The sequence below is a fragment of the Festucalex cinctus genome, chromosome 6, assembly GCF_051991245.1.
Source record: "Festucalex cinctus isolate MCC-2025b chromosome 6, RoL_Fcin_1.0, whole genome shotgun sequence".
Classification (NCBI taxonomy): Eukaryota; Metazoa; Chordata; class Actinopteri; order Syngnathiformes; family Syngnathidae; genus Festucalex; species Festucalex cinctus.
This window is the reverse complement of record NC_135416.1, coordinates 8,968,604-8,992,248: the sequence shown is the minus strand read 5'-3', so window position 1 is coordinate 8,992,248 and position 23,645 is coordinate 8,968,604. Positions and strand designations below refer to the sequence as shown.

At 38.8% G+C, this 23,645-nt stretch overlaps 1 protein-coding gene across 3 annotated transcripts in view; it reads left to right on the top strand.

Moving 5' to 3' along the window:
- Positions 1-23,645, top strand: part of LOC144020523 (alpha-1,6-mannosylglycoprotein 6-beta-N-acetylglucosaminyltransferase B-like) — a 102,031-nt gene that overhangs the window by 12,921 nt on the left and 65,465 nt on the right. The window contains exons 1-2 of one of the 3 annotated variants that reach the window (XM_077524085.1): positions 13,724-14,184; positions 20,233-20,345. The exons of 1 other annotated variant lie outside the window; for it this stretch is intronic. In XM_077524085.1, the coding sequence (XP_077380211.1) occupies positions 14,117-14,184; positions 20,233-20,345 (181 nt within the window). In that variant the 5' untranslated portion in view covers positions 13,724-14,116. Of the gene's footprint in view, positions 1-13,723; positions 14,185-20,232; positions 20,346-23,645 lie in introns of those variants that run through there. One more of the 3 variants, XM_077524086.1, reaches the window with a different exon arrangement.

Sequence of the window (23,645 nt, the reverse complement as noted above, 5' to 3'; positions counted from 1 at the left end):
GCAAGATGAGTTAATAATAACTGGAAATAAAACTGTTCACACATTAAAGAAACCTTTTCATTCAACTAGTGACATTTTTTTTTTAAGATAATGCTGGGATTAAAGGAGGAGTTTGCACTTTGCAGTGTTAAAACTGCCAGCAAAGCCATTGCAAAACATTAACAACCATTTTATCTGTTAATCTAAAGTTTATATTTTCATTTAAGTATTTAGTTTTGCCTTTCAGATTCAATTATCAATAATTATTACGGTATTTAATTTGGTAGATTTTCTTTAAAAAAAAAAAATACATTTCTTGTTTGCAAGTTTTTTTTTTAAGTGGTTATTTTGTAAATTGTAAATGTCAGACCCCTTAAGTTTTCTCCCTTGTTTTAGTAGTGCAATCTTGTGACTCCGATTAACCAACCTCATGATAACTGCCAAATTGTCGCCAATGATTCTCCTGGGCAGAGGGTGGCAAGCCTTGATGTTGTCGCAGTCCAGTTGTGTCCTCTTGGAATGCGGGGAAATGGCCACCCGCTGTTCTGCGGCACCAACATCCACTTCGTCGGGCTCACCTCTTGACATCGCTGATCGAAACGAAAAAATGAGGTGAAGCAAAATCACAGCTGGCTAAGAAAGTTTATTTTTTGGGGGGGGGTTATTTTGGTCGTTTTGTTTGAGTGGTGCGGTCTCCAACGTGCTGTTCCGACATATACAGACATCCACCTATGCCTCTTCCGTTATCTCTGGATAGCCACTCTACCCCATTAGTAAGCTATGCTGTGCTGGTTGAGACATCTACATTAAAATGTTCATTTGCTCTCTCCATGTTTCCATTAGGTTGCTCAAGCACTCGGGCAGGCTGGGGTCCAATTTATTCTGCCACAATGTGCTGCTGCTTCTGTATGAGTGGCCGTGTAATGAGCTCTTAATGGGCCTCTGTCGGTTACATGGTGTCGGTGTGTTTATGAGGAGAGTTACACTAATGTGCCACAAGAGCTACAGTGCACAAAACTTGCAGTGATTTCACCTGCTTGTAATCCCTTTGATCACAAGTTATTTTTCTTACTTGGGAATGACCACTTTTATTACCACATTGATATACAGTGGATGGATGTGTCATGACTAGGGTCATGCAAGGGTCAAGTACTGTCATGTCTAGGGTCATGCAAGGGTTATGTTTACTGTCATGACGAGGGTCATGCAAGGTTCAAGTGCTGTCATGCAAGGGTTATGCTTACTGTCATGACTAGGGTCATGCAAGGGTTATGCTTACAGTCTTGACCGTGAGGATAACAGCTAACAGTTAACAGCCAATCAGCTAATTCCATGTCAGTCCTGTTACCCGCATGTCTAGCCGCAACCAATCAGATCGATTCTCTGTCTATATAAGCCTGACTGAGAAGTGTGTGTTTTTGTCGGATTATTACTTCTGTTACCTCTGTTCCTCTGTGCAACTCTGATTGTTTCTCGTCGAGTCAAGTTTGTTCCACGCCTCTCGATGTTTGGGATCCAACCTCAGCACTTAACAGGATGGATGGATGGCTAGATGGACGGATGGATCTAACACAAATGATCCCTCTGTGAAGAACGACTAATCAACACTGTTCTGAACGAGTTTAATTCGGAGGTGAAGCTGCAAATATTTGAGCGTGAGTGACTTGGGTCATTCACAACATGGCTGCCTCAGCACCATACATGCGTGTTGAGTGTTCTCACTGGTTCGCCTGCTCTGAGTCTGCTTTTTATTCTCCCCGCAGCAGCCCACTGGGGGCCTGCTTGCTGGCAAAATGAAAGGATTTCTATGCTTGCGCAGTACTCTGTCATCAATCCTGTTTGCCATGCTTCGGTCCCCGGCTACCCCCTCCCAATCCATGTGCCATCCATCCTTCGGTCTCCCCTCTTCACATCCATCCATCTTTCTTTACACTGCCTCACTGGATTGATCGTGTTGAGCTTGTGGAGGGAGTAAAAAAAAAAAAAAAAAAAGCAGGCGGTCTCTGGGGACGAACGCAGCAACACTAGAGTGCCAGGCCTTGTGTTTTTAATGAAAGGCTTTAACGTGGGTGCCCGTTCCGTGCACATGTAGCACATTCAAACTGACAAGCCGTACCTAGTTAGCCATGATACAGTTATTGAAGGGAGTAATGTTGGCGTTAAACAACCACCACATGCAACATTTGTTCATCGTGCTGTATGGCAAAGCAGTGTTTTTAGTGTGAATGAGCTCCTTTGCGAGAGAAAGATGTCCAGAGAGTAAGAGAAGATTCTAATGTCGTCCAAGGTGAAATCCATACGAAGTATTGATTAGTGATCGACAAGAAGAGTGTGGGTGAAGATGTATGGAACTGCCAAAATTAAAAATAAATAATTGACTAAATGAATAAATAAATGAATAAAAGTGAAATTAAAAATGGATATAAGAAATATATAAATACAAAAAAATAAATATAAATGGAAATAAAAAGAGCAAAAATATATATCCCTAAATAAATAAATAAAAGTAAAAAAATATATACAAAAATAAAAAAAATAAAAAACTAGATTCCAAAAAAAATAAAAATAAATGTAAAAATAAATGTTGAAATAAATACAAAAATAAATATATAAATAGAAATAAATATTAATAAATAAAAATGCTCTCACATTTATTTATTTCATGCTGCAGACGCTTTGTCAGGTTGAAATGTCATTCAAATGAGGGGGCAGGTGCAGCATGAAATAAATAAATGTGAGAGCTGAGCGTTTTTATTTAGTGATTGATATTTAATTCTATTTACATATTTATTTTTGTATTTATTTTGACATTTATTTTTATATATTTGTTTTTATTTTCATTTATATTTATTTTTTTGTATTTAATTTTTTAATTAGATTTTTTTATATCAGTTTTTAGTTACACTTTTGTTTATTTATTTACTTAGTCATTTATTCATTTTTAATTTTGGCAGTTTTTCCATAAAGATGGTGCATGTTGTGTTTACTATAGGATGGACCCTGCATGTTTACATGCAATTGTGCTTTTCTTGGCATTTTATTTAGACCACAATCTCTATAGCTGCAATGAAAGAAGCCAAAAATAACAGCCTGCAAATCATAGCCTCTATTAAGTAATTAACTTTTTTTTTTGCCTCTCTTGGCTCTTAGTTTATTGTATCATCTTTTAAGCTCTAACAAGCAAATACAGTAGTTGTGAGGGAGCAATTAAACAGCATGTGTTTTGTATGAATGGCAACTGAGGGCAGAGGAGGAACACAAGAGGCCAAACTGGATAGCAAGAAACATCCAACCAAACATCCAGTGATTTTCCATGGCTTTTGTTTCATACTTTACGCTCTTTTGTTAAGAAGAAACGATACTTTTACTTTGCGCTATATTTCACTCGTCACATAAATCTATTTATTATGGCTTATTACGGTTTTGCTTTCTCAGAGACTTCTGCCACATGACTTTGTTGCACCAATCCAACATAACCACTAGTGGCATTTGACTCCATTACACCAGTCACACCGAGCCTGGCAGTCACATGACCGCACAAAGTCTGTGTGGCCTCACACAATGGCAAAGTCTGACAAATGACTCATTTGCATGACAGAATCGTCACTTTATGGACTATGAAAAAGAACAGAAATGCCCAGCAGCTAATAGGGGCCATATTTATTTATTTATTTATTTATTTATTTATTTATTTATTTTTATTTTATTTTTTATTTTATTTTTTTTTTATTCATTTATTTATTTATTATTTATATTTTTGCTCCTGCAGAGTGCAGATTTGTAAGAATGTGACGTGGGATTGGCAATTCTTGCTTGCTTGTTTTATTGTTTTGTTTTGTTTTTAAGATACTCAGGTTTACTCACAAATTCCAAAATCATGCATATTACTGTTATTGAAGACTTTCAATTGACTTACTAAAAATCTGCAGTTTCCCTTCAGCTCCCGTCAGGTTGTTATAAAGGACGCCAAGCAATTGCGATTGAATCAACAGCGGCTCTGTTGGCTGCAACCGAGCAGTCCACTCCATTTTGACTCACTTGATTCAAGACATGACAACAACCCACTTCACACAATTGACAGGATTCTTAGGATCGAAAGAAATAAATTCAGATCCAACTCCTAAGAGTTCTATTATTTTGCTACATTTGGATGATGTGATTCTAATCAAAGATATTTTAAAGTGCTATTGGCCAATTAACCATATTGGCAATGGTATAAGTTAACATGGATTGGATTCATATCTGTTAAAAAGTTAACAGCTTTCACGTTTGGCACGTGAAAACGTTTTGAAGTATACACTCAAAATGATATGTGTTCATGCCTGTCTGCGCTAAACTTTCAAGTTGTTTATTTAAAGAGTTGATTTTTCTCTCTATGCAGTCCCGCTCGGCGCTGGCAGCATTCGGCCGATCAATAATGTAATTCTTAACCAGCAACTGCAGCATGCCATCCTAATTACCTCCTCCATTATCTGACCACATCTCTTATTATACTGTAAGCAGCCTTCATTTGGGCCTCGGGCACAGCACAAAAAAGGGGCACACGTCCCGTCCGCACAAATAAACACAAGAGTGATGAGGGTGCACAAAGGCGCTTGCTTCTTCAGTGGCCGCGAGACTCGCCGATAGAAAAGGCCGGCGACCCGCTTGCCCCCCCTCATCACTTCCTTCCCCTCTCTTCCTCTCTTTGTTTAATCAGTCAGATAGCCATTAGCCAGCAGCGGCCGCTTGCTCACATATTGCACAGCCACGGGAGCGTTGCCATTCCGCAAGATGGCTCAGCCCCCGCCGTCTGCCTCATTGTGATAGCGGTGCAGCCCGAGGGAAATAAAGACGGCAGCAGCTAAATCAAATCCACAGCGCGGTGAGGTGGATGCTAGCAAAGATACCGGCTTTTTTAGGCCTAATTTGATATTTTCATTCTGTCTGTCTCAAGTCTCACGGAACCACCACGGCAATACCCTAACTATGATATTTTTATGCTCACACAGGGATACCAATTATTAATTCAATGTTTGATTAACATTACAGGTATCCCATGTGCTACCAAGGTAACTTTTTTTAGGGATAAAAAAGTTCAGGTACATTTCCAAGCTACAAAAACAGTGAACAAATCAAATCACTCAAAGCTCAGATTATCTTTCCCCATTGAAATGAATGGAAATGACATTAATCAGTTCCAAAGAAAATAGCACTCTGCAATATTGTAATTTAAATAAATAAATATATTAATTTAAATAAATAAATAAAATAGTACTGTGTAATATTGTAATTTAAATAATAATTTAAATAACAATAATAATAATAATAATAATAATAATAATTATTATTATTATTATTATTATTATTATTATTATTATTAAAATTATTAAAATTATTATTATTAATATTATTAACCAGTTCAGGGTGTACCCCGCCTACTGCCCAAAGCCAGCTGAGATGGGCTCCAGCACCCCCCGCGACCCTTGTGAGGAATAAGCAGTCAGGAAAATGGATGGATAGATGGATTATTATTATTATTATTATTATTATTATTATTATTATTATTAATGATAATAATAATATTAACCAATTCAAGGTGTGCCCCGCCTACTGCCCGAAGCCGGCTGGGATAGGCTCCAGCTCCCCCGCAACCCTTGTGAGGATTAGCGGTCAAGGAAATGGATGGATGGATTATTATTATTATTATTATTATTGTTATTACATTTATCAATCCATTTTTTACAAACTGCTTATCCTGACTCGGTAGACATGAAGTATTAAGCACTTTTTTTGTCACAGCTTGGCCACCTGGGTGCAGTGCAAAAAAGACAGAATCATATACAATACATGAAAATCTGTTGAATATAATGAATATGTTAATGAGTATATGATTGTGTATTTCAGTGGTGTCTGAGAGCGTTTCAGTAGTACGTGTGAGTACCTTCCCTTATTACTTTTAACTACTATTAGTGTATTTACAGATAACTTATATTAATGTAGGCAATTACTTCATTATGTTTGTATCTGTACGTAGTATGATGTTTTCCATATACCCTGTAAATAAAAGGGGTTGACTGTGTTAGTACTGTCTCAGCGTTTGCACAAAATACATCAGTATGTGAGCCCCGCGAGGGAGCGATATTATTTTTAATGTGTTTTTCCACCTGCGGCTGTGCTTGTTAACAAAGTTGTACTCGGAGTTGCGATAGAAAGTCATCAGTGTTGCGTTGTTCATCATCAGCTGTTCGCCCTCCTTTGCTGTCAGCCGCGTGGCAGCTTGCTAATGGTGCCAGCTGATTTCAATTAGCTCTCTGCCAAGCTCCGTCGCTCCGTCCTCTCGGCTGAAGAACAGCCTTAAATAGTTTGAAATAGCTCTAAGAGGGAATCGTTGATAGGAGACAACAGGGAACAGGGGGACGCTGCAATAAAACGGCATGTTTTAGTACTTGTTTTCCACTTGTTCCACAGTAACAAACACATAGTGTCTTGTAAAATGTGAAGAGGGGGGCTTTTAATAGCCAGGGAGAAATTGACAACTTTGTGCTCTAAAAGGAGCGTGGCGGTACTTTAGAATGCAAAAAGGATTTTTCATCAATTAGGTGTTTCAGGGAAGATAATGAATGAGCTACCTCCCACTGCATGGGAAAATAAAATCCAAGAAGAGAGTTAAATGGGGTACATATCCTCCTGACTACCAGTAAATCTAATTTGTCCTCTGTAGTGGACCTTTTTAAACCTGAATATCTCCCACCCAGTGCATATGATTGAATTAACTCTTTTTGTGCTCTATAGACGACATTCAGAGCTTTCCAATGATACCAAATGTGTAGGGGTGGGGCTTTGCTACCTTTGGTTGCATCATAAAAGAAAATGGCTTCCCTCAGTGCAAGCACTTTTTAGAGGGAAGAGGAAAAGTAAGTGTATAACACTTTTTATTGAACACATTTAGGCTTTAAATGTCGTTGGCATGTTTTCTATAAGTCTCTTAAGAACACATTAAAGTATTGTTTGAATTATTTTAACTGTATTTGAGCCTAGCATTTAAGTTTTAAAAAATGTCCTCTGTAGTGGACACATCATAGCTTAAAAATAAAAACTTGTTGTTGTTTTTTTTCTTCCAAAAATCTCTTTTGCAGTATTCTAGTTACTTCACAAAGATTGGGGAATATCAAAATAAACATGATTGGACAATATTTTTGTTTCCTGGTAGTCAGGAGTCTATAACGACAATTCATCCACAATCCATAGGCTAACCATAGTGTGTCACAGGGGAAAATAAATATTGTTTAAAATCAAAACATTAAAGCAGGATAAATGAAAGACAAAACATTAAAATGATGGACAGCTTACCAGGTTATCAGTTTAAAATAGAAAATTTTTTGATTCATGACAGCAGTGAACAATAAATTTTTCACACAAGATTTACTTTTATTAATGCCATGCTGAGTCAACTTTCTTTGGTTCTCGTTCTGGGAACACTCAAGCCTGCACCAGATGACCTCATGGATCTGGAAGCCTCATAGAGAAGAAAAAGTGGAAGATATGCCTCTGAAAACAGTAAAGTTGAGAGCAATGCTTTTGGTTAAGCCAACAGATGTGAAAAGTATGATGTCGTTGTTACCTATACTAGGATCTCGTTTTCCTGCATTTCTCCATATTTTCTATTGTAATTTTTTTTAGTTGAAATAGACGCGTTCTATTGTTAAATATTATTATTATTATTATCTTTATCTTTGTAATTAATTAAACCCTCCTCACATGTGAGCATGTGCGATGACGCTGGAAAGCTGAGACCTCCCCACGAGTGATTCATTGCTTTAATCACTCCGTCTCTCCAGCCTCTCAGCGGCTACGACAGGCTTTGACGCATCAATGCCTTCTCGCAGGACTCACCCCATTTGTCCTATTTAGGACGTTCTGCACTCCTACACTGTTGAATGTTGCTATTTGTGTCGAGATGAACCCAAGCACTGTTTACCATTTTTGTAAGAGCAGCATTGCAAAATTGTCACCTGGCAAAAAGTTTTTCTGTTCCCAACTGCAGTTCAACGCCAGTTTGAGAAGCTTTGTAGTACAATAAACGCTGTCCACGGAGAATTTCTCAAAACAGGATCAGTCCTTGATCCTGGCCTGCTACTTTAAACACTGAGGAAAACTCCAAACTCTTAGAGCAGGAGTTAGCGCAAAGCCAGGAAAGTCTCTCCAGAGTTCTGCAAAGGAGTTCAGTCAACAAATGGTCAATTCAGCAGATGTTTCGGTGAGTGATAATGGTTTACCCAAATCAACTTAATTTGTTTAACATTATAATCTTCCACGTAACCCCTCCAGACCCGCATTTTTTTCTGCTGGGCAAATTTATTTATTTATTTATTTATTTATTTATTTATTTTTGCTGATTTTGGCTCTTTTCCCACATAATAAAAAAAAAAAATGGATTTTTTTTTTTTTTTTTGGGGGGGGGGGGGGGGGGTATCATGTTTTTATTTGTTATAGTGGAGGCCAGGATATTTTTGTTTTAACATGTTGTAAACTTTCCAAGTTTATATGTAACATTTTTAACATGAACGTCATGCAAATCAACTTGCGATTATGATTGGTTAGCTAGGATCCAATCATCATCCAAATTATGCATTTTTATTTGTTTCGACACGCAAATGTGTCATGTCCACTGCAATCATCTCTGGGTCCGAAAGGGTTAAAGCGAGTGGACCAGAAAATATAAACAGTAATCCCCCCTCCATTGTGGGTGTTACATTCCAGACCACTCCTGCAGTAAGTGAAATCCACAATATAGAAATATACCTATTTAAGTACTCCATAGGCAGATTTTTATCGCATTTATGCTCCTTAATTTTCTTCCAAACTAAGTTATCAATTAACCTACAACCGTTACTTTTTGTAGGCGTAAAAAGCAGGATTGAAAGGGAGTGACATTCAATCATCTTCAACATAAACAAGGCTGACCTGAAAATGCGTTCCGTTTTCATTCATCTTCTTTCAAATTTAAACTGTCAAATTAAATTGTGTGCCGCCATCTAATGGTCAACAGTGGAATTACCCCAGAAATAAATGGGCCGCAAAACAGAATAGTTGAAGTCGGCACAGCAAACACGGAACCTGCGATGGAGGGTGGCTTACTGTAGACTAAATATTAGTTTTGAGACATACGGTGTTAATATCAATTAATTAAAAAAAAATAATCAATTGTGTTGGTTATGGCCTTTTAGTCACCCTGAATCTCAATTTTTCCTCATCTGATGGCATTTTGCACGCTGGATGTCACAATGTGAGGCCCTCTCGATGTCAATGGCTTTCTGGTATTCAACTGCACTCCTCCACTATGTTTCACGCTAAGCAGTGAAAACACTTTACCTACTGAACAGTAGCAATCTTTACAAACTGTTATTGATTTTCCTCTTTTTAAAAAAAAATATAAAATAAAAAAAATAACACAAGGTGAAAAGTAGATTGAATCAGTTCTTCTCTCCATTTGCCACCCCGCACCAGCTGATGACAACGTTTCATCAAAATTCTCGCTGAGACGCAAAACCCAATTTGGTGAAATCTCTGCTCCGCATACTGCAATGTTTCACTCGGTGAGCCGAGTACATGAGGACACAGTTAGAAGGCAAGTCGGGATGGATGCTTGTTGGCAGGGAAAGTGATCCAGCGGGAGTCCGCTTGTGCTAAGATAAGAAGCTTGTCTGATGTCGTCTCTAATGGAGTGACTCGATTGTGCGCACTTCCTCGTCGTTTCGAGTTTTACCAGTGTCCTTTCCTGCTATTTAGTTCCTCAACAAAACACGAGACGGTAAGATGTGATGGCGGCGCGTGTTGACTTTGTGTGAGACGTTTCCTGCATTCTCCCCCTAGAGGAAGTTGGCGCCGCAGCAAGTAGGGCATTCCGCGCAGGAGAGGATTTTGGAGTTGTGGAATGTGGATGTTTTGACTCCCAAAGTGAGAGAAATGAGGATCTGCTCATTGAAAGCAAAAGCCGAGGGAGCGCAACAAAGAAGCTTGAATGGATTTGAAGTTTCTAGTGTTTCCTTCATGATACTACAAAGAGAAATTTACAATTTAAATCTTTTGCAGCGCGACAATGACAGTGGAAGTTTCTGGCAGAAAGTTACTCACTGCACACTTGATTAGCTGCAAAATATACGCATGTGGGATGTTAATGTTACGTGCTTAAAACTCATTCACTGCCAGTCATTATAGAAATTTTTTACATTTCCAATACTCACGTGATATTACATTCAATAATTATATATAAACCGAATCTACCAAATAACAGAATAGACTCCCTACTTTTTGTCCCGTCCCGATCTTTTATAATTGACAGCAGAAAAATGTAGGTTTGCCAAAATACAGCCATTTCTCCCATGGACTCTGAAACTGTGTTTATTTCCTATAAAATGGGGCAATGATGTCATCTACCGGTGGTTGGGCATCAGTAAAGTTGTTTCCAAGTTTGATATTTACAGTGGAGCATGCTCAGATTCGCCCCCATTTAGCACCGCTCTAAAAAATACAATTGACAAGTATACTTGTCAAAGGCAGTGAATGAGTTAAAGGAGGCATACTATGTATTTTTCACATTTTAAATCTGTTCCCAAGTGTCTTAATAAACATGCATAACGTGAAAATACTACAAAGATCAGGAGGGCTTGAGCTTGGGGATTAAACTGACAAGCATCAACAACCACAATTACCCCCCAGCAACACATTAACAACTTCACCAAGTGATCGAGCGCCGCTTATCAGAAGCTAATTCTCTGCAAAAGAGGGCAATATGGATCTCCCATAGGGCAGCTATCACACAAATACACTTCTATATAATCTATACAGAATATAATCATCTATATCTAATCTGATTCAACATTATCACGTTTTTAGACCAGTTCTGGAATGACAGACTTTATACTTCCGACTAAAATCGCATGTAGATCCTTTCAGCTCAAACTCTCTTTGCTGTTAAATTGAGTTTTGGAGCATAGCAAAGAGAGCGACATAAAAAGACAGCTTCTCTTTTTGTCTGCTTTGGCAGCAATTGTGTGAAATAGTCACAGTGCCGAGATGAGCTCTTTGCAGCCCCGTGGGCAGACACTTTGGGGAGCTTGTCACCTTCGTGCGTTGCACACAACGGGACGGTGACTCTGTCAGTCACAGTGTCACTTCCACAAGCCTGCGTGCTACCCACAAGCTTTTTTTCCCCAACACCCTTTGGCATCCCTTCGTGTTCTCAACACTCACAGGACTTGTGATTTTGCTGCGAGGGCTTCTGGTCTGTCAAAACAATCTGTTTGACAAAAAAGTTCCTCACAGGATCGGTTGGCATGTTGATCCTTTTATAGGGAAATATACACCTGTATGGGGGATTGAGCCACCATATGTTGCCACTTAAAAACACTGCAAGTCAGTGATAATATAATATTGATTTTTTTTTTTTATGTATGTCTTGATTTTATCAGTTACAATGATGTCATCTTCTATGCAGCTTGCCTTGTATTCGTCCCTCGGGATGATGATGGTGTCAGTTGCTTTGGTCCAGTATTTAGGTCCTGTTTTTGTCACTCTTATTTTATCATATAAGCCTTTATTCTGTCATATACAATTGACACTTTTGTCAGTACGTTGAGATTTCTCTGCATCCAGCCTGCTCAAGGTTCTTTGTCAAAGTTTCTCCGTGAAGAGTTTTTTTTTTTTCCTCCCCACGGCCATCTGAATCCAGCACTGTTCTCTGTTGTTACTTTGTATTATTATTTTATTTTTTTACTTTAAAAAAAAAAAAATTCGGGTAAAGGAGCATTATTTTTGCAGCAGAAAAGTTTTGTTACAGTTTTGTCATGAGTTTTTACACATTTTACTGTGTTGAAGTACATTAAGTATGAATAAAATAATTTCAACAATGAAATATCGCATAGTCCAAAAGTAAACAAGGCACTGATGGAGTTTAAATGATGAAATCTGCCCGGGCTAGATTTTCACATTAACGCTGCAGAGCCATAAAAACAATTTTATCAAGACGAAAGTTTGTTTAATTTGTGATTACCTTTCCCATGGTAAGTCAAATAGGCGCAGAGTAAGTGTGTATAGCTCTCAATCCCGACTGTGCACTAACGTACCTGCATTTACATGCACGCATTTGTTTGTGTGTGTGCGCGTGTATGCGCACGTGCATGCGCGTTTCAAACCACAGGAGAAGCCAGTCAATGGTGAACGTAATGAAAATGCAAATTGTCCTTCTGCTGTTGACCTGCGCTGTCAATCAGCATCGCAATAATTCGATGCAGACCAACTACAAACAGACGTGATATATATATATATATATATATATATATATATATATATATATATATATATATATATATATATATATATATATATATATATATATTCTGACAACCCTGGACTCCTCGCCAGTATTATGGACCATATTTGAGTGTTTAAACTGCAGCAAGCGTCCACCAATGCAGTAAACACGTGTAAAATATCAGATGTTTTCCCAGTGGATTGCTGCTGATGGAGCAGAACTCTTCCACCACCATCCGGACAGCTCGCGTGGGCGGTTTGCTGTCAGTCAAAGCGTCATGGGGCAAGTGATGCGTAAGAAGAGGAATGTCACCTTCATTTGCATTCTGTCGCCCTGCGGTTTTGTATATTTGCATTTTCACCTCTTTCAACACAACTACTGCTTCCTTTTCTTGTGTGTTATTATTTTCATTTGCAATTCAATGACACTGAAATTCCTTTCCAAGAATGTTTTTACTGAGTGCTTGTCACCCTCCCGAGGCGTCTAATGACCTCTGGGTGCCGCTGTTGTATCCTGGCTGTGGTGAGCGTCGCTCTCCAAGGTTCTAAAATTATTCCTTTCATGAAAATAAATAAATAAATAAATAAATAAAGTCTACTTTTGCCTATTGTTTATAGTGCAATTTAGACAATCTAACCATGAGACCACAGCCATATTCTATAATTAGTGTTGGCGTAGGGTGACAGCAAGGCACATTGTTTATTGTCAAATGAGGTAAACACGCTTGTGTTTTCTAGACTAAGCCACCTCCGTCTATTATCATATTCATTTAGACGAGCTGTTTCAGTGCGGTCCGGTTCCAAATAGCCATTAAAGTGAGTAAGATATATATTTTGTATTTATGCAATTTTTAATTATAGTTTGCATGACTTGCGTGGGTTTTGTTCTGATTCAACGACAGCCTGCCTGTGAATGTGGATTTGTGTTGTTTTTTTGTTTTGTTTTTTATTTCTTTATTATTTGTGGATTTGTGGACTTGATTTATTTGTGGATTTCTGTATTAATGTGACCTGTGATTAATTGTAGACTAGCCCAGGGTTTAGATGATTATTGTTTATTATGATGCTCATTACTAGTAGAGGTAGCTGTAGTAGTAGTACTATTATTTGTTCTTTGGTTGGATACAGACAGAGGCTTAATGCGGATGCAAGCAAATTGGACCAGCCGGAGATGTCCATCACACGTGAGCCCGGCATTAAGATGACAGGAAATAACGTACGCACCGGAAAAGATGGCTTTGTGCCTCCCAAAATAAGAGATAGCAATTATTAGTGGCTTCTTTTTTTATGGCGTTTTACGCGTTACGTAGTGGTTTTAGTACGACAGTATAAACGTAAATAATCACTTCTGTTATTTACGCCCTGGTTCTTTTCGTGATTTGGCGTGACGCGTATATAGTTGATTTATTTTTGAAATAATCCCCGGATGACGTGCGCGTCCAAAAACTGGCTTGACTCATGAAGCGAGCAAATTGCCGGGAGCCACTGAGTGTCGGCGCATTCGGGTAGGATTCAGTGAGAAGTTAAAACCGTCTTTTCGAAGCGCTGCGTGGACTCGTCCACGGCTTTCGGGAGCGCTGAAGCAGACGTTTGCCAACTCATTCCACCTTCTGCCGCGCCGTTATCGTAAAGAAGTTAAAAGGCGGAAAACAACCTGCGGCGATAGCACCTCGGAGTCGCCAGACACCGCTGCACTCTGGATAAAACTTTCCACTTTTCCACCAGGGATTTCCGCCTAAAAATCCTCTCATTTCGCCGGTTGGAACCTTGACAGCATGTTTGGTCCGCATAAGCAACAAGCCGGGAGCTTCGCGTCCATGTCAGGGGTCGCTCGTTTTGGGAAATGATGACTGTCAGCACCGACGGCAAAATAATGGTCAGAAGATGGCTCGTGACGTTCAAGCCGTTCAGGTAAGAAGCTGCCTATTTCAAATCATGTTTTGCACTCGCCTCGACGTTCTTATTAACTGGACATATACTTATTGTGTCGTATTGGTGCGTTATGATTGAGTTCTCAAGCTGACACCAACAGAACTGTTTAGGCGTAACAGGTACTTCCAGGTATTTGGTGCTTTCTTAGCTCAGCTGAGCCTAATTATGAGTCGTCAGTCTGTTATGAAAGTTTTTACTACCAAACAACTTATTGTGACACAGTAGCACTTCTACATGCACATTAGCAGTACAGTATGCATTTTTTTTTTCTGGCGTGAACTATCCCATTAGTGACTACGGATATCAAAAATGGACCCTTTGTCTTTTATCTTTAATTTATTTTATTTTATTTTATTTTATTGGGGTGTGTGTGTGTGTGTGTGGGGGGGGGGGGGCTTTCATATAAAGTATACTGCATAATATCAAAAAAAACAACAACAACAACAGAAATTGACTGTAGTGAACTATCTTATATCTAAAATCTTCTTTTCTCTACTGTGTCCTGGTGACAATTCCGAACATCATTTCTGATATTTACCCAATACAACACTATCCAAATGCTTCCTTTATATGGTGCAACAAACAGTGGATTGTATTGCTTTTGCCTGTGACTGTCATACAATCCAGACCTATTGTTGTAGTAGTCAAACATTTCATCACATTCTGAAATCAAAATAATCTTCACAAATCAAATCACAATGAGCCAAAGTCCAATGGACCGCCGAGCAAGACCGCCGTTTTGACTTGTGGCGTAAGCTCGGAATTGTCAATTAAGAGTTGCAATGTTAATAATGCTCATCCAGTCAGTTAGTTTGTCAGTAATACATTGACTTTAATATTAACATGTACACATGGCACAACAACTAGCTTTTCTCATTTCAATCCAACAGAGGACTGTGCTCTCTGTATCGAGAAAAATGTCAGCTCAATCATACAGACCAAAAAAAAAAGAGCAACAAGTCAACTAGTGGCTTGCATGCGTTACAAAATGTTTGGGGGTAAATCTGGAGAGATTATGAAAAAGTGACAGCAACTGTAATGTACAGTGTGCAGCACCTTCCTGTCGGCATGCTGATGATTGTAGTCTGATCTTGAATTCCTGGCAGATCACAATCGGTTATTGCCACAGCGTTCAACTCCAGTTGAGTTGTCAAACTGGCACCCCAAGAATTGAGGTCAGGTTGGATCCCTGTTTCCACACACCTCTCGTGTGACGCACAGAAGCGGTTGTGGAACCAAACTCGTCATTTTGTCGCTCAGAAGATGTTTCACCCTAAGGAGAAGGATTCTAGTTGGGTTAGAACCATATTGTTTCGCAGTGGTGAAAAAAAAGGCCCTGACATTACACTTGCTGCATGGGTACCATTACCAACGTGTGGCTGAGCATTGTTTGTGCACATGTAAAGAGGCAATCAAGAGGGTTGTCGTAAAATAATGGTTACAGCCAGGCAGCTGCTTGATTTTTATTTGAGATGTGTTATATTTTCAGTTTAAGACCTGCTAAAGTGACTACTTTCCAAATTAGATGTATCAAACTTTTATAGTTTATATAAAACTTGCAAATCTCAAGCAGTAGTTCTTGTTGCCACAATACCCAAACAACATTACCGGCGTCAGCAAAACTTTGTCATAGAACACCAACTCCTCCCTCGTAGCTGGCATAACTCGTCTACTTTCCAAATCATCTGCCAAGAGGCCAAATCAGATAGGTGTATATGTTTGAGGGAGCCAATTAGCCGATAGCACATCTTCTCTCCTGATCCAATTAAAGGGAGCAGAGCATTTACTTTAAGCCTGTTAATTAAAGGCTCGTCAGTGCAGGAGGAGCAGGGTCTAATCCTCCCGCGTCACCCACCTAACAGCCATTTGCCAAACATCTGAATAATAATCAGAAGGGATGATGATCGCCCTAGGATGGCTTCAGCGCAGCCCCTTCTACCCTCACGTCGGCTAAATAGATTTTATGCCTCTTTACACCTCATATCGATCTCAGTGTTGCACTGCACTATTACATTCGGGATGCTCATATAAACTGATGGAATCCCTTTTAAACCTTGTTGTAGTCTGTCTCAAACTGTAATTGGTGATAATCTAAAACAGCAATCTGTGGAAAATAAGCACATTTAGTGTTATAAATTTTTAGAACAGAAAATGGAATGTGATAATATAGGAAAAAGTCTGAGTACATTATGAGCAGGACAATTAGTCACTATCAACAGTATAGTAATTCCCAACCAGGGTGACATGATACAGTAATGTCCCGTGAGAGATCATCAGTCGTTTAGTAACTTATTTTAGTTTCCATAATCGTGAAAATCATATCAACCCGCATCTCACAACAGATTGTGCTCAACTTTGGACTTCCCGCTGTAATGCCGCAATCATAATCGCTGTTTGTCACTTGGGGCTGAGCTGTGCAGGTTCATTCCCAAGATGTGCCCATGAGCAGATGGGATGTAGAGAGGTAACCGAGGAACGGTGAACTCGTGCCAGCTACTCAGATGGTGAGCCACTGCTGGAACTTGTGTTGATCTCTTCATAGTATGCACACAAGGGTGCTTGTTCTGTTTTCAGCAGCAGCGCGATGACTAAATCGGTCATGGAAGGTCTTTAACATGTACAAATTGGTATGTGCACATATAGAGAAACAACCATTCACATGCATATTCACACCTACAGTATGGACAATTTAATCTTCAATCAACCCAGCATGTTTTGGAATACTAGGGGTGTTAAAAAAAAATCGATTCGGCGATATATCACGATACTACATCGCGCGATTCTCGAATCGATTCAATAATCGGCAAAATCGAATTTTTTTTAATTTCTTTTATTTTTTTTAGGATTCACACCTTAAGCATGGAAGAATGTTATATGAACGGAACATTAAGCCTTAATATTTTATTTCAATGCTGTTCAAGCATGAAACAAATTACAACCTCTATAAGACTGAAATTTCAGATAAATAAATAATACATTTTCATATAAATCTTACACTCTACAAGCTTACTGATTAGTATTTTCTAAATTTGAATGAAAAAAAATCGCAACAATCGACTTATAAATTCGTATCGGGATTAATCGGAATCGAATCGTGACCTGTGAATCGTGATACGAATCGAATCGTCAGGTACTAGGCAATTCACACCCCTATGGAATACTATTTTATTTAGAAACTATACTATAATAAAATACCATATTAGTATAAGTATTAGTATTTTGGGTAAAAAGCAAAAATGTGTTGATTTTATGTATTTATGAAATGAATAGTAATGGCCGTCCGTAGTGCCATACTGGCCCAGGGCCATCGGGCCACTATTAATGTCCGACCCTGCTCAGACCTGTGTGACATTCAACAGTGAATTTAAAGCTGAACTTCTTTTTATTTTAAGCTAAAGTGAACACTTGCTTTCATGATTTTTACGACTTGGCCCGTCTTCGACTATTCGGCTCGTAAAACCAAGACGTCTTATCCCTCACGCATCATTCGGCATCCGCTTCATCCCTTTAGGTGAGCGGGATCAGTAAGTTTTGTGACTTCCAAGCTGTCATTGGGAATTTCTTCCTAACCAGCCGCATTAATATTCACCGGTCCCATTCAGAACTTTTGCATGACTACTTTGACACTAGGCCGGAAACACTTCTCGTCTGCTTGCTTATGAATCATTAATTCTTTTGTTGTGTCCGTTCATTTATCCAGCACAAAGGTCACTACCTCTAAATTATGAATGATGCTGATTAACCTTCAATTTTTAAACTGTGACTTGCCTCGTCGGAAGTCATGAAAGCTGATTGCTATTTTGTCCGGTGGATGGAAATCAGACAGACATTTTCCAGTTCCCCAAAGACTCTTTGGCATACTAAGATAACCCTTTGATCTCTATCCTTTGACAACAGTAGCTTAACTGGGTCAGGATTTACACAGTTACAAAACACCTGCCTTTCCTCTCTTTTAAGTCAAACATGCGGAATCTCTCTGGGCTGTCTTAACAAGGGAGAATGCACACTCTGCTGTCTCAATTTACTCCCTCATGAGATTTTATGAAACACACATTTATGCATAAAAGCCAGGGAGTCCGTAGCCATGTGTCACTAATAGATGTATTCCAAGCAAAGCACAACAGCTGATGCCGCTAAGGCGCTGTTAAGATCCCATTATTGCCCTAGTTTTTAAGACTTCGTGGCCCCTTTTTACACTGCCTGTAAAAGACAACTTTTTCTCTGTGTAGTGATGTTTATAAATGTCACCAATGTGGAAAGAGGGGATAAAGTTTATTTTCCAGTTTTACGGCTTTGGTGGAATCGGTCACAACAGAGATGAGATGCCACCTTTGTGCACGGATGTGAAGTTTAGCACTTAATATAACTTTTTTTTTTTTTTTTTTTTTGGCCAACAAAAGGAGAATAGCGCACCTGTGATGGGACATTGTTATTTCCGAGAAATGTTGTGATCATTTAAAAATATAGGCTCTTGCAAATTCATATTCATCTGTTTCCTATCTTGTTAATTCATTCGAAGTATTGTCAAACAAACATTCACATGATCAATGTCTTTACATAGATAAATATCATTACTGGTAATAACCTTAAAAGTGATTTAAGCACATTTATTTCAACTGGTAGGCCTTCACAAATGAAATATTTTTTTCCGTATCAATATCATGCTCCAAAATCACTGTTTTGCCAACCACGATCATGGTATCAGTGATACTGTCACAATTCGATATTGTAATATTTTGCCAGTGATGAAAGGATTGCATTATTGTATAATATTACAATATATTGCATCTGTAATCACAATGTCATATTGTGAAATCACAATACTGTGCTTTTCCAATGATAGAATCTTGTGACATTTTGCCAATTAGAACTCAATACTGTTTCAATTTTGTCACAAACAATGGAAGCATAACAATAAGAATGTATTATTTTGTTAATTATCATTACATCATCATGATGTAATATAAATCTAGCCAACGATAATGATTGCATCACAGTACATGTGATGTGAGCGTTTGAGACTGGATACATAATTGTGATTGGATCCACGTCTGCAATATTGAAAAATCTGAGATAATACGTTGGGCGTTGTGGAGCAGCCAAATTGTTAAAACACAATTTAATAAACAACATTTTTATTGGTTGTCTGGATACACATAGTTGGATGGTTGTGAGAATACAGAGATTCACAAGTTTGTTTGTTTGTTTGTTTTTAAGGACAGCACCTGTTACCTATATCAAAGTTTTTATTTGTACATGCACATTTACCAGACTCATGTCTAAAAGAAGCATGTGGCACATAACCTAAAGTTATTATGCACCCAATTATGCATTTATGATTCCGAGGAGGCTCTTTCTTAGTGCGTATATGTGGGACAGCAGCTGTCAGGCTAGTCAAAGATCTCGTGTAATGCAACTTGTGGACTATGTTGCCCAAATGCTCTTTCCTCTTCCATGCATGGATCAAAATGAGAATACTGCAGCTCTTGATGTTAATAGAAAATATTGCAACCGAATGAACAATTCTGAGCTCTCTCTTTAAAAAAAAAAAAATAAATTAAAAAAAAAAAAAAATATATATATATATATATATATATATATATATATATATATATATATATATATATATATTGCAACAACAACATTTAATGCTGGTGCATCCATCCTGCACTGTAACAGAAAGATTGTGTACTTAATACATTTTTTTCCACCCTTGAGGACATACATTACACTAAGTTAAAGCTATTTGAAGTCCATGTAGTAAACTGTGTTACTTGATAGTTATACTGTATTTCTGTTTTCTCTTTTTCCACTGGCCTTGTCATGTCAATCGTTGCCTTGCCAACCTAACCCAAAATAATTGATTTTGTCTATTTCCACCAACTACAATTTACCTGTCTCTAAATGCCTTGCCTGTCTCCCCATTCTTACGAATTGTTTTACCCCCCCACCCCCACCTGTCTCACCTGAAACTCAATTCACTCCTTTTAACACGTCCCTCCTTCCCTGCGCTTTTGTGTGTTGCAGGATATTCGTGGTTGGAATAGGCTTCTTCAGCCTGTGCTTTCTAATGACTTCTCTGGGGGGACAATTCTCAGCCAAGAGATTGGGCGACTCCCCCTTCACCATCCGTACAGAAGGTACCGACATGTGCTTTCTTCTGTGTGTGCATGTGCTTAAAAGTGCTCCTTGTTCCTCTTGCTAGTGCTGCGCTAAACATGACTATCCTGTAAAGAAGGGTACATGAGAACAATTTTGAACATCATAAACATTATTTTTTTTTTTTAAACACAAAGGGTGGAAATAAAATCATGTGTTCTTACTGCTCTAATAGTGTGTGCTGTAGTAAAGATGACCGGCACAGCAGACCACATCATAACTATGTATGTTGTTGCGCCAAAACTGACTTGTGATCGGCAGCATAGCGCCACAGGGCATCCAGACTGCCAGAAGATAAAAAGGAGAAAGGGAAGGGAAAGAAGTTAGGCAAACTGTTAGCTTGTCTGATAGGTAATGACGGTGACGTTGCAAAGTCTTCTCCAATGCAAACAGAACAACCCATTGCCTATTTGTTCTATTTGTGTCTGGTAACAATGTGAGTTTCAGGTTATTTTCTTAATTGGCTATCTCTCCGTTTCACTGCACAGTCATGGAGTCTGTGCCTCAGCCTATTTGCGATCATAAATATTGAAAAGATTTATTTAACATTTCCGGTTGTCTGCCCTCAGAACTGTGAGGCAGTCATGATAACCATTAATCCATTGCACTGCAGATGTATTAAACATAAACACTACACAACAGCTGTTAATTCCTGTGATGCACATAATGCCATAAATGCCTCTTGATGACAGAACGGTCTGTAAGGTGAGTTCTTTTATTTTATTGTAGTTTTGTTATGCAATGGTTAACTTTTCTTCATGAACATGGCAGTGAAGAACTGTAAAGTGTCGCCTTAGTTTAATTTGTTCTGTGACCACAATGAATGAATTGAATGGAAATGCAATTAATCTGTTGCCCAAAGATGTGTATTATAAAATGAATTTAACAGCCGTCGCTTTTTGTAGGCGTATACAGAAGGATTAAAGAGGATTTCACATTCAGTAATCTTAAGCAAAAAAAGTAGGCTGAGCTTGCAATACTTATTTTCACTCTTCTTTCAAATTTACATCTTGTCAAACATAATGGTGTGCCACCAGTGGAATTGCCCCAAAAAATGGGAGGCAGAATGAAATAGTGATAACAGTGAAACAAAAAACAAATCCTTGCGCTTCTTCTGTTTTGTCTAGTAACGGTTGGCAAACCAGTTTACTGCCACCAACTGACCATGTCCTTACACTGCAAGGAAAGCAATGTGAATTGATGGTGGGTGGATGTTTTGAAGGGTGCGGCTGCCATGTTGGTCTGAAGAACTTGGAAATTGGTAGTCAACTAGTGTCACTGAACGAATGATGCTCCACTTTGGAGGTTCCACCATGGTGGACTTAGAGAAGTGCAGACATTGTACACTATAATAATAAAAAAAAAATCTGCTCTGTTTATGTGTCTGTGTTTGAGCGATAATGGGACAGGAGGATTTTCTTTTGGGATTACTGTGTTTGTGTGAATTAAGGATAAGAATGTGCTCGACGTGCTTGATTAATCAACTACTCGTGCCACACAGCCTGGGAAGGAATTTAGAGCAAGCCCATTAAAATTGCATAACGTCCAACCGTGCTTCCCCAAAGGATTTCACCATGTGTTGCGCCTGTCAATAATGCCCGCATCATATATTGCAGGAAAATGTGCCTTCCTTTGAGCGTGGAGGATGCTTTTTATGTGAATGGCCTGCCAGTTCAGCCTTTTTATGCGTGCCCCTTTGCCGATCGACCACGCGGTTTTGGCGACTCCCTGCCCATTCAGAGCGTGTGCTTATCCGCGTTTGTGATGAGCTGGCAGGAAACTGCTGTTAAAAGGGGCGATGGCAGCAGTGTGGGACAAGATTGAGACGGTGCGGGCCCAGGGGCCGATCCATCTGCTCGCTGAAAAACAACTGGTCCTTTCATTAAGCCTTCGCTCACCACCTGCAGGGTCACTCTGTGTTTGCGTCTCATGTTTGCCACGTCTTCCATGTAATGCGAAGGAGATTACGTACTTTTCCAAATCATTCTGCACTTTTGAATGCTAAGCTCCTTCATTTTACTCTGATTTGTGACTTATGTTTGCTTTTGGGCTTTGCTTTAAGCCCAGGGGAGAGTTCATTGTTTTCCCACTGTAATTTTTTCCTCCACTGTTGTGTACATTCCAGATTAGGTGTCATCCTTTTAAAAGTTTGACAGCTGTTTGGAAAGTTCTTCTCAAATATTGTACTATAAGTCTTTGAGGATGACAGTTCTGTTAGCTGAAAGCGTGACAATGCAGCAAAACAAGCAGCTTTTGATGACATACTCATTCTTTATTGTCATTACCACTGGCCAAGTTATAGCGGTTGCAAGTGATGATATTCCCATCAAATAAATGCCTTTTATTCTATTGACTTTTTCACAATTTATATTCAGAAAATTTGCCTGCATGTTCAGCAGCAATACAACAACTGGCAGTCAGTTGTTTTTGCCTGGATATCTTGCTTTCTGCTTGATGAGTAAAGCAATGTAAATAAAGTGGAACTTCAAGGTTAAACAGTCCCCGCTGTACATCGGTCCGCCTGGTGTTTGTTCAGATATCCAAACCATTTTTCCCAAATCAAATAGTAGAAAAGGAGTCGTATGGCTCAATGTCTCAAAAAAGCAAAACTGGCAGAAATAAACCTTTGATGTCAACTGCATTGAGGTTTTACAAGATTTGTGGTTTTGTTACTATAATGGCAACATGTTTAATTGCTTCTTTAATTGCTCATATATACATTTGGGTCTCTTGAGCCAACCATCCTATCGAGTGTGAAATTGCACAACCAAGTAACAGGATCTTGAATCAAGCCAATCAGACTGCGGCCTTGTGAAGTTTCTTCATCCATAACTTGCCAACTACCTGAGTAAAGAGCTGCCATTTTCTCTTGATGGCCAGATTATGTGGAAACACTATCATGTAGCAAATAGTTAAGCAGAGCTGCAGTGCTGTTGGATACAAAGATTAGTGTTAGCGAACCGCGTTAGCCGCTCATAACTGGAACATAAAGCACTGTCACCTTAGCAAGACAACCCATATGACAACTCAAAGTGTTAAGTGGAATAAAAGTAAGCATTCAGTATCGATCTGTTGTGGTCATGCCACTCCAACTTGTTCAGGTGAAAGATGAAATTTCCAGAGAAAATCATTATTATGTCTTGGAATCGTCAAAGCCCGAATTGCCTTGAACTTCTAAACTTTAATAAAGAGAAAACTCCAGTAGTGGTGTTGGTTCCAGTGGCCCTTGTAAATCCCCTCTTGTTGACTTGGGGCATTAGCACTATGTTTTAAGCCAGCAG